Genomic DNA, 17,097 nt, shown 5'->3' on the forward strand with positions numbered 1-17,097 from the left:
AGCAACCACTAGAGTGAGTGCCATGTTCCCCTCTGCATCACTTCCATTTGGGGCCTACCAGGAGGTCTAAACCAACATTATTGTTTTACCATACCATAAGAATTTCAAGTGCTTTTATGTTAGGTGTATTTCAAGAAGGCAAAGGAAATAAGCTTTTAATAGGTGTGAAAATTTCCAGCAAACCATAATTGAAACAAGAGAGTACAAACAAGTATTTAACACGTTGTTTTTAAGATGATCTACAAAAACATTCAAAAGATAGATCTTTAGGTATTCCGTAGTAGGTGCTTTTTTTTCCCCTTACTCTTTTATATTTTTTTCACCTTTTTTGTCTCCTTGATGAGGATATTTGTTTTCAGTTCAAACAGGAGTTACCTGATATGTGATAGCAAAGCATCAGCTGAAGCTCATGCACTGCTAGGATACAATAAGTTCTTGGCAAGGGCTAAGTGGTGAGGAAATCTCTCTTACTTAAGCTTTTCCTTAAATTCTACCTCACTTGAAAGGCACAGTGACACATTTCGCCAAGAAAGGCTGCATTCTCCTTCCGGGGGCTGTGCTACCGCTTACTAGGAGGAACTGACAGCATAACTGGATATAAAAAGAGGAAATGGAATGTTTCTTCTGGGTGGCGATTATCTCACTGGCTAGGATTGTAACCAAGCAGTGGGTGTGAGGAGCAGTGAAAGGAAAAACTACTCTCAGCTTATGAGAAGAAATTACTTTGTGTTAACTGACCTACAAAACCAGAGCTGGCCTATCCTGAGTGTACAAGAAATAATGTGTCTTACATTATTTGTCAGTCAACACCTGATGACTGAAATTCTGGCCAGCTTTGTGAGGTATTTTTAATGTGATAGTAATCAGTTCCTTAAAAGTCTCAGGAGCAGCCCATCAGAGGATGCTATATAAGAAGACAGTTTTATTGTGTATCTCCTATTCCTGTATATATAAATGTCTATGTTTGGCCCTTTCACTCAAGTTCACTAACACACATTTCCCAGGGTGTGTCTGTGCTCTGTATCACAGCAGTTTGACTTAAGGTACCATTTTAAAGTAATGAATTGGAAACATACTATTTCAGCCTACCTTACACCACTTGGAAACTAATGCAGCTTGAACTGAATGTAGTGTTCCAAGATTCAAATAAGTGTTCCAAAGTTGAAAATTCATTGTGGTTTGTCAGAATCAATTTAATGCTACCGGTGAAATTCAGTATGTCCTAATTTTTATCAATCTTAAAAATACATGAACTTCATGGAATTTAGACAGCTGGATTTGTTTTGGGTAATAGTTCAAAGGGAAGGTTTATAGGTTCATCTCTCTTCACCTTGTCTCCTCAAATAAAAGCTTGAATCTAGCTGAAAAGTTCTGCTTATGATATGTGGTGATAATTGGTCTGAAATTGTTAGTGAGTTCTTTAATTTGAAATTAGTATACCTCTGACAGCACTTTACAGAAAAATCACTGACAACAAAGGCAAAACATACATCTTCTAATGAACCTGACAGTGGAACAGTGTCATATTTTTGCAAGCATAGCAAAATTACTTATTTTACTCTTCTTTATGCTCATTATCCTAGTAACTACAAGGAGTTTTTTGCTTTTCTCGTTTATCATGCTAGACTGTTTTGCAGTGGTTGCTTCTTCAAAGGCAACCTTCAAATTGCTACCCCACCCTCATATTGCTTGTGACGGCTCCAGAGGTTTTCCAGCACATTGACTGACAGCCAGTGAGGATTGCTAAAATATATGGCTAAAATTTATAGAGCTAATTTCCTAAATCTACACCCAACCTACAGGGCTCGGTTCTTGGGGAATTAAGATGGCAGATCAGGTGAGATAGCCTCAAAGGGACATTCATCTGAGGATGCTTAGGTTTGAGTGAAGGTATATGAAGTAGAAAGATTTTGCTCTTACCTCTTCCATTATGGACTGCTTCTATTTTTGGGAGATCCACAACTCTTATTATTGAGCAAGCCCTCACATCCTATTCCTGGGTGGGGCAGTGGCCGTTCCCCACTATTTTACGAGTGAGGTAACTGCGAGGTTGTGTAAGGTCGTGTCAGGCAGGGCTGTGAATAGAAACCCTGGAGCTCCACAAAGCAGTGCCAAGTTGCAGTCACTTAGCCACAGAGCCTTCCAGGATGAATCTGATGAGTCTATGCTTGTCTGTCAGTATCCAGGCCCAGAGCTGCTGGATCTCACAGCCCTCCCAGGGCCAAGACTGGACCCTGACAGGCACTTTGCCACTGTTGTTGGTGCAAGTTGTGGTGCTTGCAGTTCAGTTTGAGCACTTTTCCTGTGCAAGTGCTGATCCACTTACAGGATAGCAGCCTACTTATGTTACCAATTTAATTCTTTAATTTAGAAGGAAGCGATCTGAATACATTGGCCCACACATGTAGGAGAAAAAAAAATAGGACCTGACTGTATAATTAAGTACTGGATCATAACTCAGTTACTCAAGGAAGCAGAGCTGTGATTGGCATTTCCTAAGTTTCAAGTGCTTGATTTAGCAACCTTAATGTGCTTTCAACACATTTAAATTTTTTATATTCTATTTCTGTCTATCTTAGTGAAGATCACAGAGAAACCAATTTTCAATATTATACTGGAAGTGAATCAGATGTTGTTCTTAAAGGATTTACTGCCTTTAGCTCACAGTTCAGTTAAATGGAACAGCCATATAGGAAAAGATTTGGGTTTTACACTTCATTGTGCCAGACACTGTGTCAGTCAGACAGTAACACGTGAAGGATTTCTCTCATTGGACTACATGATGGAGGTCTGGGATATTGGAATCTCCAGGAGGCCAGAACATGATTAAATAAGTGAAGCTTTCCAGAAATCAAGCTTCATTCTCAGATGTGCAACTTTGGCATATATCAGCTGCCTCAGGGCTAATAGTGAGCTTTTTGTACAAGGACAATCAGTGTTCAAAGAGTTCAGATACGCTTTGTTACAAATGACAGTTTTCAGCAGCAAGCCAAGCACGTATATGAACCTGGTGAAACAAACATGAAAATCACACTATTTCATGCACACCAACTGAGTCTTTGGTTAAAAACACATGGGTTTTCATCAGGGTATGTGTCTTTATGGCACTTTTAAATATAGAACTTTAAAATTAGATTTGGGATCGATGGGAAATCAGGAAGTGCTACTAATTTAGAAATCATGTTACAGATACATGAACTTAGGTGCCTGTAATGAAATCCCTGATCTCATTCTTTCACATCACAGGATAGTGCTGTTGACTTTGCTGGTATGGCCATAATATGCACATGTACGTTTTTCCTTCTTTCTTGTTTTCTTTTGACCAAAATCTTGATTCATTTTCAGGTGCAGTGAGTTGCTGTCTCTGCTTTTTAAATACGTCTTTATTTTAAACAAAATAAGTTTTCAACATTCAGCTTAAATTATAAATAATTTTCCTTATGGTTTCTTTATAGTGACTATAGGGATAAGATGCTGTTTGTAACTGGTGAAGAATCAGCCTAGATATTTTCAGGAATTTGTGGTACAGAAAAGGCACTAATTCTAACTCAAAAGAGGTCTTTGATTATATAAGTGATTCCTTATAATAATCTATATATTCATTAAAAATTGATAGTTAATTAAGAAAAGGGGGGAAAATAGGTATTTCAGAGTTTTGTTTTCTAGTTAAGGAGAAGTAGAGTGGAAAATAACAAACACAGATCAGGAGATAGTTTTGAGAATGTTTTGATCTTCAGAACAATTTCATTGGCATTTCAGACGTTTTTGTATCTGATTTTCAGAGTCAGTAGATTTTTAAGACTAGAACTCAATGTGATTTTGACTGGTATTCTGCTGGCAAGGGCAATAGCAATTCTTCAGAAAAAAATGCAAGAGTTTCTATCTTTCCTCTTGACATCCTGAAAACATCCTCAAAAAAGTTTTAGGAGGTGAATGACTGCTTTCATTTGCTTTCCCCTTGTGTGAAATTTAAGTTTTCATTATTACCAAGTGATTTTTATTGTTATTGTTGTGGTTGTTACTTTGACAACAGTGAAATACTGATCTGGGGCAATAATTTATTTTACTGAAAGCTGTGGGGAAAGCCGTTTGTTGTTCTTCTTGTGAAAAACAAGACTGTAGTTAGCTATGAGGATTTCTGTTAATTTTTGTAAACTAAATACTTCAGCTGAAATTATCAGAAGAGCTGAAGAGAATTAGGAACTCAGGATAATTTCAGAACTGAAAAACTACTGAAAAAAACTACAAAACTGAAACACTACAAATTTCAAAATTTCAACATTACAGACTGAAATCTGTAGCATTTCTCAATGATGTTCTGCACATCAGATGATGATCTAAACAAGTCTTAAACTAGTATAACTAAAAAAAAACCCTAGCAGCTGTTCAATAGATGCTAGGGCAAGCCCATTATAAAATGTACTATGGTATGTCATGATGGTTAGGATACCAGTGCATTCTATTTTTAGTACCATTGACTCAGTCACTTGAGTTCAAAAAATAAGCAGGGAACATCTGTTTATTGAAAGGATTTCCTCTACATTAATTTCTCTCTCTATTTCATCCTTTATAAAGTACTTCCAAAATTTTTAACTGGTTCCTTTCAGAGTATGATCCAATTTATTTTCCAATATTCTGACACTGCATTGATTTTATTTTCTTATTAATAGCTGATGCTGTGAAAATGTAATTACTCTCTGATGTTTCTTCAAATTCTTTTTAATCATTTGGAGTGTTGCTTTTGCTATGTTTTTCTGAATTTTAAAGATGTTCAAGATCCCTCAATAAAGCTACTGTACCAAAGATTGTACTACTGGAATTGCCAAAACAAATAGCAGTTTAACTGCCATCCATGACTCTGGTCCAATATCTCTGTCAGAATATTTAACAGCTATTCAGCCAAATACCTGTAGAGCAGCTGTAGCCCTAGTCAGACTGAGTCTTATTCTGTCCTTCCTTTTAGCCTTGCCATATGATTCATCTTTCTTCTTTTAGAATATTAGTCTATTTATATCTTGTACAAGAAAGCAATACAAATTAAAGATAAACACTTGCATATTAGCATGATAAAATTCTGTGCAATTAAAGCAATTTAAGTATTTTCCAGAATGGGCATACTTGACATATGGTATGAAGAAAGAAGGGGGACACTCACATGACATGGGTATGACTTTTTGATAATGTAGCAAGACAACTGCTCTATGAAAATACAGGAACTTCACTTCATTTCCTGAGGAAATTCAAGAGTTTTTGCTTTTGTATCGCTATACTTTTTTTCTTCTCTGTGCATCTCTTCCCAGAGGCTGTCCAGCTCTAGCTGTATTATTGAGTTAGGTTGTGGCCATATGTTAGCCAGTATGCTTATTTTTCACAGGCTAAGGTGACTTATTTTACTTTTCCCCCCAACCTCCTTTGCTTTATAACCACAGAGGCCAGGAGAAAGAGATATCAAATATCTGAGAAATAATTTAGATCCCAGTTGTGTTCTTTTAAAATCCTTCTTTGACATGAGGTCTTCTTGATCTTGTTGGGGTTTTGTTGCTGTGTTCAAGTCTACAAGTACACAGCAGGTTGCAGGATCTGAACCGTGTTAGCGATTTTCTCCTGGAAGAGCCATCCTTATTTAATTTTGACACATTACAAATAACTGACTGTAAGCTAATAGTACACTCTCCTCACCTCCCATAACCTGTAGTAAGACGAATAAACAGTCATCATAGTCCAATGCAAAACTGAGAGTGTGAAAGTCACTGAGAAAGAAATATTGCACTGGCGCTACCAAGTGCGATTCATGTTTCTGATCTCAGTCCAGTTACTAGTGGGCAGGTGTCCACATCACAACCCTGACATAACTGGCGCAATCTGTCCCACCTTTGCTGGAAGCCTGTTCTAAAAATAAACAAAAAAAAAATCCCTAACAAATAAATAAAAACACAGCTTGGTTTGTTGTCATGATTGAACTAACTCTAGCCCATAAGGATTGTAATTGACAGGTAAAGTCCTTTAAGACAGTCCTTTACTTAGCAGTGTAGTGGAGAGAATTCAGGAAGAAAAACAGTTTCGATTTATTTGTTTTATTAAATTATCATATGTTCTACTGGACCAACTGCTTTGTTTCTTAATCACTGCAATGCAAAATAGACTTTATTTCCAGAACGTAAACTTTTCTTATTACCAATCCACTAGTATTTTCAAGGATTCTACTGAGGCATCTCAAGAGTAAAAGATAAGATGTGGAGGTGTTTTCAGGATCCAAATATTACTGTCTATATATGCAATATAGAACTTCATTAAACAGATTACTTGAAATGCCCTCTTTGGTAGACAATAACTTTTAACATTGTGTTTACCTTTTAGATGACGCTTCCCCTGAAAGCTTCTCTTTGGCATTTCCAGAACTAGATCAGCAGCTGCAGGTAAACTTCTCTTATGACAGTTCTACTTCACATTCACTGTATTTGTTGTTATAAAAAGCCTCTGGTTGTTACATTATGGTGGAAGTTTTTAGTTTTTAGTGGTGCTTTTCTAGCCTAGTAATATTTAATAAGACCATAATATCTCTAGAAGAAAACACTGTTTTTTTCAAGATCTTCAGAAAATTTTTCGTCCAACCACATAAGCTAATAGTACACTCTCCTCACCTCCCATAACCTGTAGTAAGACGAATAAACAGTCATCATAGTCCAATGCAAAACTGAGAGTGTGAAAGTCACTGAGAAAGAAATATTGCACTGGCGCTACCAAGTGCGATTCATGTTTCTGATCTCAGTCCAGTTACTAGTGGGCAGGTGTCCACATCACAACCCTGACATAACTGGCGCAATCTGTCCCACCTTTGCTGGAAGCCTGTTCTAAAAATAAACAAAAAAAAAAATCCCTAACAAATAAATAAAAACACAGCTTGGTTTGTTGTCATGATTGAACTAACTCTAGCCCATAAGGATTGTAATTGACAGGTAAAGTCCTTTAAGACAGTCCTTTACTTAGCAGTGTAGTGGAGAGAATTCAGGAAGAAAAACAGTTTCGATTTATTTGTTTTATTAAATTATCATATGTTCTACTGGACCAACTGCTTTGTTTCTTAATCACTGCAATGCAAAATAGACTTTCTCTATTTCCAACATAAACTTTTCTTATTACCAATCCACTAGTATTTTCAAGGATTCTACTGAGGCATCTCAAGAGTAAAAGATAAGATGTGGAGGCGTTTTCAGGATCCAAATATTACTGTCCATATATGCAATTTAGAACTTCATTAAACAGATTACTTGAAATGCCCTCTTTGGTAGACAATAACTTTTAACATTGTGTTTACCTTTTAGATGACGCTTCCCCTGAAAGCTTCTCTTTGGCATTTCCAGAACTAGATCAGCAGCTGCAGGTAAACTTCTCTTATGACAGTTCTACTTCACATTCACTGTATTTGTTGTTATAAAAAGCCTCTGGTTGTTACATTATGGTGGAAGTTTTTAGTGGTGCTTTTCTAGCCTAGTAATATTTAATAAGACCATATATATCTCTAGAAGAAAACACTGTTTTTTTCAAGATCTTCAGAAAATTTTTCGTCCAACCACAGGGAAATTACTATTTTAACAATCTTGCCTGCTTTTAAGATTTTCCATCTAATTCCTGTAGTCCTGCTGCACTGCAATGAAGAGAGTTCTTGTTCACCTGATGGGAGAAGGAATGAGAGGGACATTATACATTCCAATGCCTACAGGCTGTGCTATGACTGATACCATCAGTTTTCTCAGACACATTCCAAGAGAATCCTTTGGTGACCAGTCTGATTTGTCAGCATAGAATGATGGGCCCCCAGTAATTGATGGCAGCTCCATGGCTCTCTAGGCACAAAGCCAGTTCTGTATCCAGGGATTATTTCCCTTTCCTCTGTGGTGGTTCTGGAGTGTTTGCTGGCTTTTGAGGACTACTTCAGATTATCTGTTTTCCCGGGAGCATTTAGACTTCCTCTGATATTTCACTATGAAGGCAGTTGTTTCCTGACTGTAAATTGAGAAGGGCATTAGTAGACCACTCATTGACCAATAATGTCATCTTTCCTGTACCCATCATCTTGTGAGACAACACGGGATGGCTGCAGACTTCAAGGGTGAGGCTTCTGTCCCACTGCTCTCATCAAACGGATGACTGAGAAAGGAATGGAGGATGACAGAGACTCTTCTTGCTCTATCCCTCTCATCCTGAGGATATGGGCAGGTTCTTTAGGCATAAGTAGGAATTAATAACACCTTAAGGTTTGGGACAAAAGGAACCGGGTAGTATGCTAACCTCTTTATTCCACTAACCTTCCAGTGCAACAAAGAGGATTGGGTTGTTTTTTTTTCTTTAGAAAAATTCAGTTTGAGAAAAGCAATTGTGTTGCATGGCTGGAGCACTAAATTGAAAGTAAAGAACCTGCATTTTGTTTGCAACTCTCTCACTGACACATTGCTTAATCCTGGAGTTGCTTCATCCCTCTGTTCATCTCTGAAATCAAGTTAATAATTTTTTACATTTTTTGTTAAAGAGCATTAAGACCAGTAGGTAAGGATTGCTCTAAAAGACTGAAGTATGATTATTATTGCTGCTATTGATACACAAAAACAATATTACTAGCATTACGTATAATTACTTTGCAGGACAAGTGATGATTTTTTTATTAAGAATTTTATGACTTTTACATTTCCGGAACCTATAATATACTCTAAATATGGAATTTCATGATAGGCTGAAAATGCTCCTCTGGAAGCATTCAAGTGTTCCGGATATATAATAGCCCTTCAGTAAAAGTTTTGAAGTACATTCTAGCACAATCCCACTAAGTGTACCCAACTGGCCTGTTAAGTACTTGACACTTGTTTCAAGAAAACCTTCCTTTACTCTCATAATCATGAATATGAATAATTCAATATGATAACAAATTCAAATAAACAATCAAAGGCTTTGGTTAATGTAATTTTCTTTTTATTATCCTACATAATCTCCCTTGGTAATATCAGGATAGCTGAAAGGATAACTTATGAGAGCTACCTGTCTGACTCAACCACTTAAAAGTATAAAATTTGTGGTAGCACTTAATAATTTTGTTTTCAAGTTTATGTGCATGTTTATATTTCAATGCCTTTATGTTCATCCAAGGCAGTGAAGTCAATACAGGGCTCTGAGCTGATGCAGAGATAACATTGCATTCAAATTTAGCAATAAAAACTTGAATTTCCTTGCTTTTGTCAATCTGGATCACAGTTTCATGTGATAACTATTTAATGTCATTACAGTATTTTTAGTCTGCTTTAAAATTTCAAACAAGTAATAGCTGTTACAAAATTATCATTTACCTTATTACATTTCTTATTAATTGTGTTTTTTTCAATCACTGCAATCCAAACTGCTGCAGGTTTGTCAGAACTCTATGGCATGTGCTTGCAATTCATGCCAACTTTGAAACAGGTAGCTCCTGCATTACAGAAACAGGTAAAATGGGCTTCACCAGGACCTGCAGAAGTAGTGAATGGTGGTGTCCCTTATCATTCCATCCATGTTTTTTTCTGTCCTGAAGTGCATTAATACAGAGCACACACATGAAGGGTCGTGTAAATGAACCTTTTAATCAACTGTGGCAATAGCAGCCTGAAATGCTTGAATTTGTAAGAATGCTGGTGCATATGTTCATAATAAAAATATCATATCTGAGAGCCACAAGATTTTAATCAGTGTGCCATAAATACAGTCAAAAATATTTGAATTTTATTTAAAGAAGCAAACTGTAAATGCAGGTTATGTGGCTATATAGTAATAGGCACCTTAAAAAAAAAAGGTAATAACTTTACAGATTTCAAGCATACAAAGGAAAATTTTGAAACCTGTTTTAAAAACACACAAACAAAAAAAAAAGCCTAAATTAGCTGATCTTTAAGCTGGATTTTGAAAGCAGCTTGAAAGCTATGTAAGTTCAGCAAGCCACTTGGAAAACCAGAGCCTTAGAATTCTATGCATGCAGGCAGCAGACCACAGCCTGAGTACCAAGCAATTTGCACCTCTGTTTTGGGCTTCAAGCTCTCGTCCTCCTATGTTAGGCCTTGGCAGACAACTTGGCTATTTGAGCAGAATTACCTAGTGGTCCCACTTTTCCTCCCACAATTCTTCCATACCTATTCCCTGGGCAGCAGTATCAAATGACAGGGCAAAGTTCAGTGCAGCCTTCCCTTGGCAGGGCAACAAACCCTGCTGTCCAAGCACCCAGCTCTACAGAGGTGGATGTGGAATTGCCTGGAGAGAAGGTATTTCTAGGAGACTTAGCAAAAAAGCTAATTCTCTATAAGGACTCTTACTAAAGGACAGTTCTAGCTGCAGCTTCTTTCTTAAGAATAAAAATGATCAGTCTGTGTGTTCTGATGTACTAGCTCGCTTCAGACTAACATGTTTTATTTTCAAATTACTTTTTTGAATGTTACAGTTTTCTACACATTCCGAGAAGCAATTTGTAAAAAAATAACTCCAATATTTTAAATCAAAATTTAAATGTGGTCTGTGGTCAATCAGACATGAAAGACCTTCATATGAGAACAGATCAGTTTAAGCTATATTTGCAGCTTTATTATTAAAAAAAAACAACAAAACCACACACACACAACTAAAATAACTCCTGCTAAGTTATCAGTGAAACAAAACTCATATTAATAATCTTCTTGTTTTCAATTCCTTTTGTTTGCAGTATTGGAAATTATTCTTTTCCCACTGACAAGCAGTACCTGTTTATTTGAGCTTTGGTGGTTTTCCCCGCTTCCGTGTGTGCACCATGTGGTGGGCAGTGCAGCAAGGGTGGGCTGGTTACACCTGTCACTCTGTCACTGGGAAACTTTAACCTTTGCTTTGTCTGGATGGGTCTTTGGAAGGCACTTCCTTGATTAGCTGCCCAGTGACCCCTCTGACAGAAATTTTACTATGGGTGATCTGCTGTATTTAGAAACATACATCAGCATCCAAGGCCTTGTTGATCAGGTCACTGAATGGAGAGGAGGGTATCTAGTGTTCATACCTGCACTGCTATGCCCTGTGTGTTGCCTGTCCCGTTCCAATACTTCCTGTGCCTTGCTCAGTTCATCTCTCTGTTCCCCATGAAAACCTTTATTCCAGATGAGAGCTTGATCCTGAAGAGGGAAGAACACAAGTCACATATGCATACACAGGGTGTTCTATAGTTCTTCATCTTTGAAAACCAGGTTAGATGGGGCTCTGAGCAACCTAGTCTAGTGGAAAGTGTCCCTGGCAGAGGGTTGGAAGGAGGTGATCTTTAAAGTCCTTTCCAACACAAAACAATTCAATGGTTCTGTGATCTTGTCTCATGAAATTGTGAGCTTGAGAGACATTTATGTCATATTTTGTGTTACAAATCTGTGTCATTAGATGACTATAAAATTGCTGCAACAAAGAAAAAGCTCCAACCATTTATAACATCCAACCTCAAGTCAAAGGATAGTTTTCTCACTTTAGTAGAAAATGCTCATATAAAAGTAATGCAAATGTTATGAAAGGAGCAGTGTGTGATATAAGTATTTAGCAGAAACCTTGTTTACTGTGGAACTTTAATTGCTTCTACTGAATGCCGGGATTTTTGTTAGATACATAAATTAATTTTAGAAAGTTTAAAAGCATACTCTGTTTTTAAAGAGGATGCTGTAAGTTTTTTACTATGTATTGGTTTCCAAGAGAATTCCTAGAGGACTGTGTTGCTCTATAATTAGATCTGATTGCCAATGAACTTGATAAGTCTCCTGTAATGCTGCTGTGATAACTTTGGTCTTAAATTATGTAAGGCCATTTTATGCATGTATGTTAACATGTATGCGTGTTCACCAAGTCAGAGCATCATACTAAGGTTAGAAAAGAATGGAAAATCTCACAGGAAGGAGAGCAAAACTCACAATTGCTCTCATCCAGTTGACCTGAATTGTTTGGAAGAGAACTATTGACTTTCATAGTAAAACTAGACAGGACTAGATGTATCCTAAGATGGGTACCTGAAACTGGTGGAAAAGTTCCATTTGCACAACAAAAAGTAGCTGTAATGTGCTATTTTTTCTTGGCACAATGTGGGTTTTTCTATCATAGAAGAGTGCACAAGGCCATATAATGAACATAGACCACATTCAAAATATTAGCATTGGATTTTCCACTTTTCCAGAAGAGTTCAGCTGAAAGTTACCAAATTTACAAAAAGCAAGATACCACTCTTTAATTAGATCAGTGCTGAAGACTTCTAAACAAGTTCACGTGAGCTGGGAAAACTGCCAGATACAATTTTTTCTTGAAACTTCAACTTTTTCAGGAGAAAGTTTTAATTTTTGCACAGTTAAACACATAAGTGCAATGATGGTGAATTTAAAAATCAACTGTTTTTAAACCTTTTGACAGTTGATTGGCACTCTCAACTATACAGCTTTTGTGGATATGGAATGCTGATTTTCATATGGCAAGGCAAAAGAAATTGTCATATAAGTGAAGCAAAAAAAAAAAAAAAAAAAAGCCCAAACCTGAAAATTTTCATTCTGTGTCACCCCACCAAAGATTATACTTAGAAGACTTTCTTCAGCCTGCCTTAAAAAGCAGGCAGATAGGAGGTTACCCAGATGATTAAAGGCATGGAGCACCTCTCCTGCAAGGAAAGAAAGTCCCTTCCAACCCAAAAGTTCTGTGATTTTCTGTTTCTTCATGAACTGCTTTTGCACGTCGTCTTCCAACATCTTTCATGTCTGGATTCTGAACAAAAGTCTGAATAAACAGTACATATGTCTTGTAAAGATCTACATATATATGTGCAGTTACAGGATGGTCTATAAAAGAACTCTTAGTGTCTACTTGCTGAATTCTGTAGAACATTTCTCAATGTTACAGTGAGTTACTCAACAAAATACATGGAAAAATCAGATCTTGTTGAAAATCAGGCTTAATAGGACAGACCACCAGTATGACTTACAGCTGTAGCTTTTGTACTAGCTTTGTGAACAAGATCAGAGATGCTGCACGTGCATATTTTGCCAGCACAGGAAAATGAGGGTGGATGACACTGAAGCCTGAAATAAACAGGATTAAAAGTAGAAACTGTTGCCATTAAATGTAACCTACTGTGGCAGGGATGTTTTTTGCTTGTCTAGCAGGTATGCTTTTATTTATATTAATTTATGGACAGGCAAGGTACAGCAAGATCAGGCTGTTCTAAGAGGAAAGTAAAGTATGGCTGTTTACTTCTGAGTGGAAAAAAAAGCATACTGTAAATTGAACTTTATTAAGGCCTTCTGAAATTAGTCACCTTGGTAAACTAGCAATCCCTTAACATAAAGATGTTATACAGACTTCCTGGAATGCCATTGGGCATTCTGTACTGCAGTATCTGCAGTACATCCCATTGCCTGGCCACAGACCATTAAAAAAGTTCTTCCACGTGGAATGGAGATTTGTATCTCTCCTTTTACCATGTTATTGCAGTAGAAAGTGTTTGCTAAATATGCAGTTTCATATGCTACTGACCAGAATCTACTCATGGATGCTGTAGATAATATCTCTGGAGCCTGTCTTAGAAGTTTCCAAATTACAGAGGAGTACACCAAATTCTCCAGTTCTGGCTGCCCCATCCCTGGAAATGTTCAAGGCCAGGTTGGACAGGGCTTGGAGCAACCTGGCCTGGTGGAAGGTGTCCCTACCCATAGCAGAGGGGCTGGAACTTGATGCTCTTGAAGGTCCTTTCCAATCTAAACCACTCTATGATATGATCCAATTATATTCTATCTAGTCATTTGAAAACATTGTAACATTTATGTTTTAAAGAAATATACACCAATAATTTAAAAGAGTCTTGATATAGTGCTTACTACCATCAGACAAATTGAAAAGAATTTTATGAATAGAAATTAGAAAACTGATTGTTTAATTTGTTTTAAGTTAATTTAAGTGGTAAAATAAAAGTGTAAGATAAAATGTCACTGAAGAGGAAACAATAATAGGAAGGGTTTTAAAAGTCAGCAACTGGTTCTAAGTGAGCCTTAGATACTAAGTTTCAGCATGACTAGATAATTTTTAGCTCTCTATATATATCTTTTGAGTGGGAAGCTGGAATATAGAAACTGAGCACTGTTTTAATTTTTAAACTGGTTTAAACCAGCTAGATTAGTGGAAACTAAATTGAAAGCAAATCCAAGGTCTTTTCTGCTTTGTTTTGTTGTGTTTTTCTTTTGAAGTATCACTGTTTGGGGACTTTCCCCTTGATACTGTTCAAAATTGTTTTATTGTGACACAGTTGTTGGTAGCTGATCTCTGGTAGATAGCAGAGATGCTGCTTTGGCTCATCCATGCATTCTTGGATTAGAGCACTGAGACTTCTATATTCAGTCTTGCTAAATTTATGCTTATTATTTGGGTGGCTATATCAATGGTGCTCTTGCTCATCCACACTGAAATGCAATTAAAAGCCCTTTTCTAGGGATTAGATTCATCAAGTATTGGGCTGCCCTTTCCCTGGGTTCCCAAAATCTCCAAGATCAGGGAGAATGAAACAATGTGCTGTGAAACAATTCTGCTGCAGCAGTTTTAAATTTAGAATATGGAATATGAGTGTCAAAATTTCAGTGAGGAATCACATACCAACTACAAGTACTTGCAAGCTCCATACATTACTTATAGCTGTGCTTTGGGTTATGTCTGAAGCCAGCTTACCCTGTCGCCTCAACAAAAATGCTTTTAATCTTTGTTTCTTAACATGTTTAGTAAAATTTGAATTTTCAGTTTAGATTAAACAAAATATTACAAGATCATAAATAGGAAAAGTCTGACTACTTGTGCTTTTCTTTTCCTAATAATGTCGTTAAGGAAACATTATACTACCCAGAAGAGTCAAGGTAGGACAGCAAGAAATGCAAAACAATCTACTAATATTGTGAAAAGCAATTGGATGTTATTTAAATGGACAGTAAATTAACTATTTTAAGTGTTTCCTTTTACTTCAAACAGGTGGCTCAAGCTTGCTATTTGGAGTTCATTTACAGTCAATAGATTCATGGCTAATAACTTAAAAATACTTCCTGAAAGTGTTATAACCAAAATGTCACAGTCAAACCTGAAGTCTGAATTAAGATGCATTCTTTTTTAAGGAGCAAAAAGCACCTACATTTAACCAAAATGTATTTTCAAGACCTTTGATGAAATTTACTTAAGGAGTCCTAGGACAGCTTTATTACATTCAGTATGCATTGAAAAAAAGATGATCTTGTTGCAATGATGTCAGTTCCTGGCAGTGTAAAGATGTATGTGATAGGTCTGATCAATGCATCAGCTTTAGCATTTACATATCACTCTAGCTGAAAAAGAGGGAGGTAAGGGAGAAATCCTCCTTTGAAAAATCTTCAGGGATATTTTGCAAAGCTGACAAGGAGAGTTCTGAAAATTCTCACAATGTTTGAAGTTTTACACATATGTTTGAAGTTTTGCACATATTCTTATGAAGGGAACTGTTTTGGGCTTTTTCCCTCCTTGAAAGGCCATCACTAGGAATAGTTGGCCATATACTGCAGTTATTTAAGGGAAAAAAATTCTTTAGGTATTCTCACAGGAATTCAGATAAATATTGTATCTTTCAAAATATGTGGGGTTTAAACTAATATTTCATTCAAAAAACAATGGGGATTTTTCTTCTTTTTTTTTTTTTTTCTTAAAGCCTCTGCCTCCTTGTCATGACTCTAAGGAATCTATGCAGGTGTATAAACAGCACTGCAAAATAGCAGAAGAGTACCACGAGGTCAAGAAAGAAATTGCTCTGCTGGAAGAAAGAAAGTGAGTAACTTTCCTAAAGGATTTACTGTGCTATATTCTCTTTGTAAAACCCTGTTTGAAACATGAAAGTTTAACTTTGTATTTTCTGACTTTCTATACCTATATGCTTACATATGTATATACTTATTTATACATATATTATAATTGTGGCCTTCCAGTATCTGAAGGAAGCCTGGAAGAAGGAGGGAGAGAGACTATTTATAAGGGCCTGGAGTGACAAGACAAGGGAATGGCTTCAAACTGACAGAAGACAGGGATAGATGAAATATTGGGAGGAAATTCTTCCCTCTGAGGGTGGTGAAGCCCTGGCACAGGTTGCCCAGAGAAGCTGTGGCTGTCCCATCCCTGGAAGTGTTCAAGGTCAGGTTGGACAGGGCTTGGAGCAACCTGGCCTAGTGGAAGGTGTCCCCTGCTGGTGGCATAGGGTTGGAACTGGATTATCTTGGGGGTCCCTTCTAACACAAGCCATCCTAGGATCCTATGATTTCATGCCTCTGCCTGATGTAGAGCACAAGTTGGTCATCGCTCTACAGTATCAGCTGAGGCCACTAAGGGCTGTCACAGTTCAGCTTTGTGGGTGTCCCTTAAAAGCTTCACTGACAGCCTCCAACTCACATAACAATCCAGTTCATCTGTTGTAGGTTCCTTTTCAATTTTATTTTTTTCAATAAACATTGCACGCTTTAATGAAGAACAAAATGGATTCTCATTTAGGCTTAGAATACTTGACAATACTAGTAAACCTGTTTCTGTGAGGTGCTTTGTTTTTGTGTACACTGGTTCAATATACATTGGCATTTCAGGTGTTCATACCCAAAGTGAATAAGCTGGAGGCTTTTTTCTTGTCTATGGCCTGTACTCATAGCCTTGTCATCTTTTGCCTGACTATTAAATGGCAAAGTGCACTCTATGGCTGTCCGTCCTTTTCCATGAGAAAAGGAAAAAGAAATGAAATTTCCTGAAAAAGAAGTTCAGAGTAAGGAAATAAGGTGAATAGTGAAATCTCTACCCAGCTGACCCTGCAGGTCAGCCAAGTTTGCATCCGTGGGAAACTTCAGCTGCAGAAGCAAGAGGGAAACGTGAAATCCTGTAGTCTTACAAGACAGTCAAAGAACTCCCTGAATCCAAACTATGCAGGGTAAGAAAGTGAGATGTCTTTATCTGGGTTGATGGCTATAGGCACAATACAGTTACTTTTTGCCTAAAGTGTCAAAGCTGTTTGAAGTTTCCCACTGCAAACCCCCTTCCACTGAAGGATCAGTGTTGCACTCAGAGGCT

At 37.1% G+C, this 17,097-nt stretch overlaps 1 protein-coding gene across 4 annotated transcripts in view; it reads left to right on the top strand.

Annotated features, from left to right (window-relative positions):
- The window catches only part of MAP3K7CL (MAP3K7 C-terminal like), a 34,146-nt gene that overhangs the window by 4,491 nt on the left and 12,558 nt on the right, over positions 1-17,097 (top strand). For 3 of the 4 annotated variants that reach the window (XR_005953970.1, XM_041422402.1, XM_041422400.1), the window contains 2 exons: positions 6,358-6,416; positions 15,704-15,819. Coding sequence is in view for 3 of the 4 variants with exons in the window: in XM_041422402.1 (XP_041278336.1) it covers positions 6,358-6,416; positions 15,704-15,819 (175 nt within the window). In the remaining variant the exon portion in view is untranslated. Of the gene's footprint in view, positions 1-6,357; positions 6,417-7,322; positions 7,382-15,703; positions 15,820-17,097 lie in introns of all 4 variants that reach the window. The other variant, XM_041422401.1, reaches the window with a different exon arrangement.

The sequence above is a fragment of the Onychostruthus taczanowskii genome, unplaced genomic scaffold (assembly GCF_017590055.1).
Source record: "Onychostruthus taczanowskii isolate IOZ18803 unplaced genomic scaffold, ASM1759005v1 scaffold73, whole genome shotgun sequence".
Taxonomy (NCBI): Eukaryota; Metazoa; Chordata; class Aves; order Passeriformes; family Passeridae; genus Onychostruthus; species Onychostruthus taczanowskii.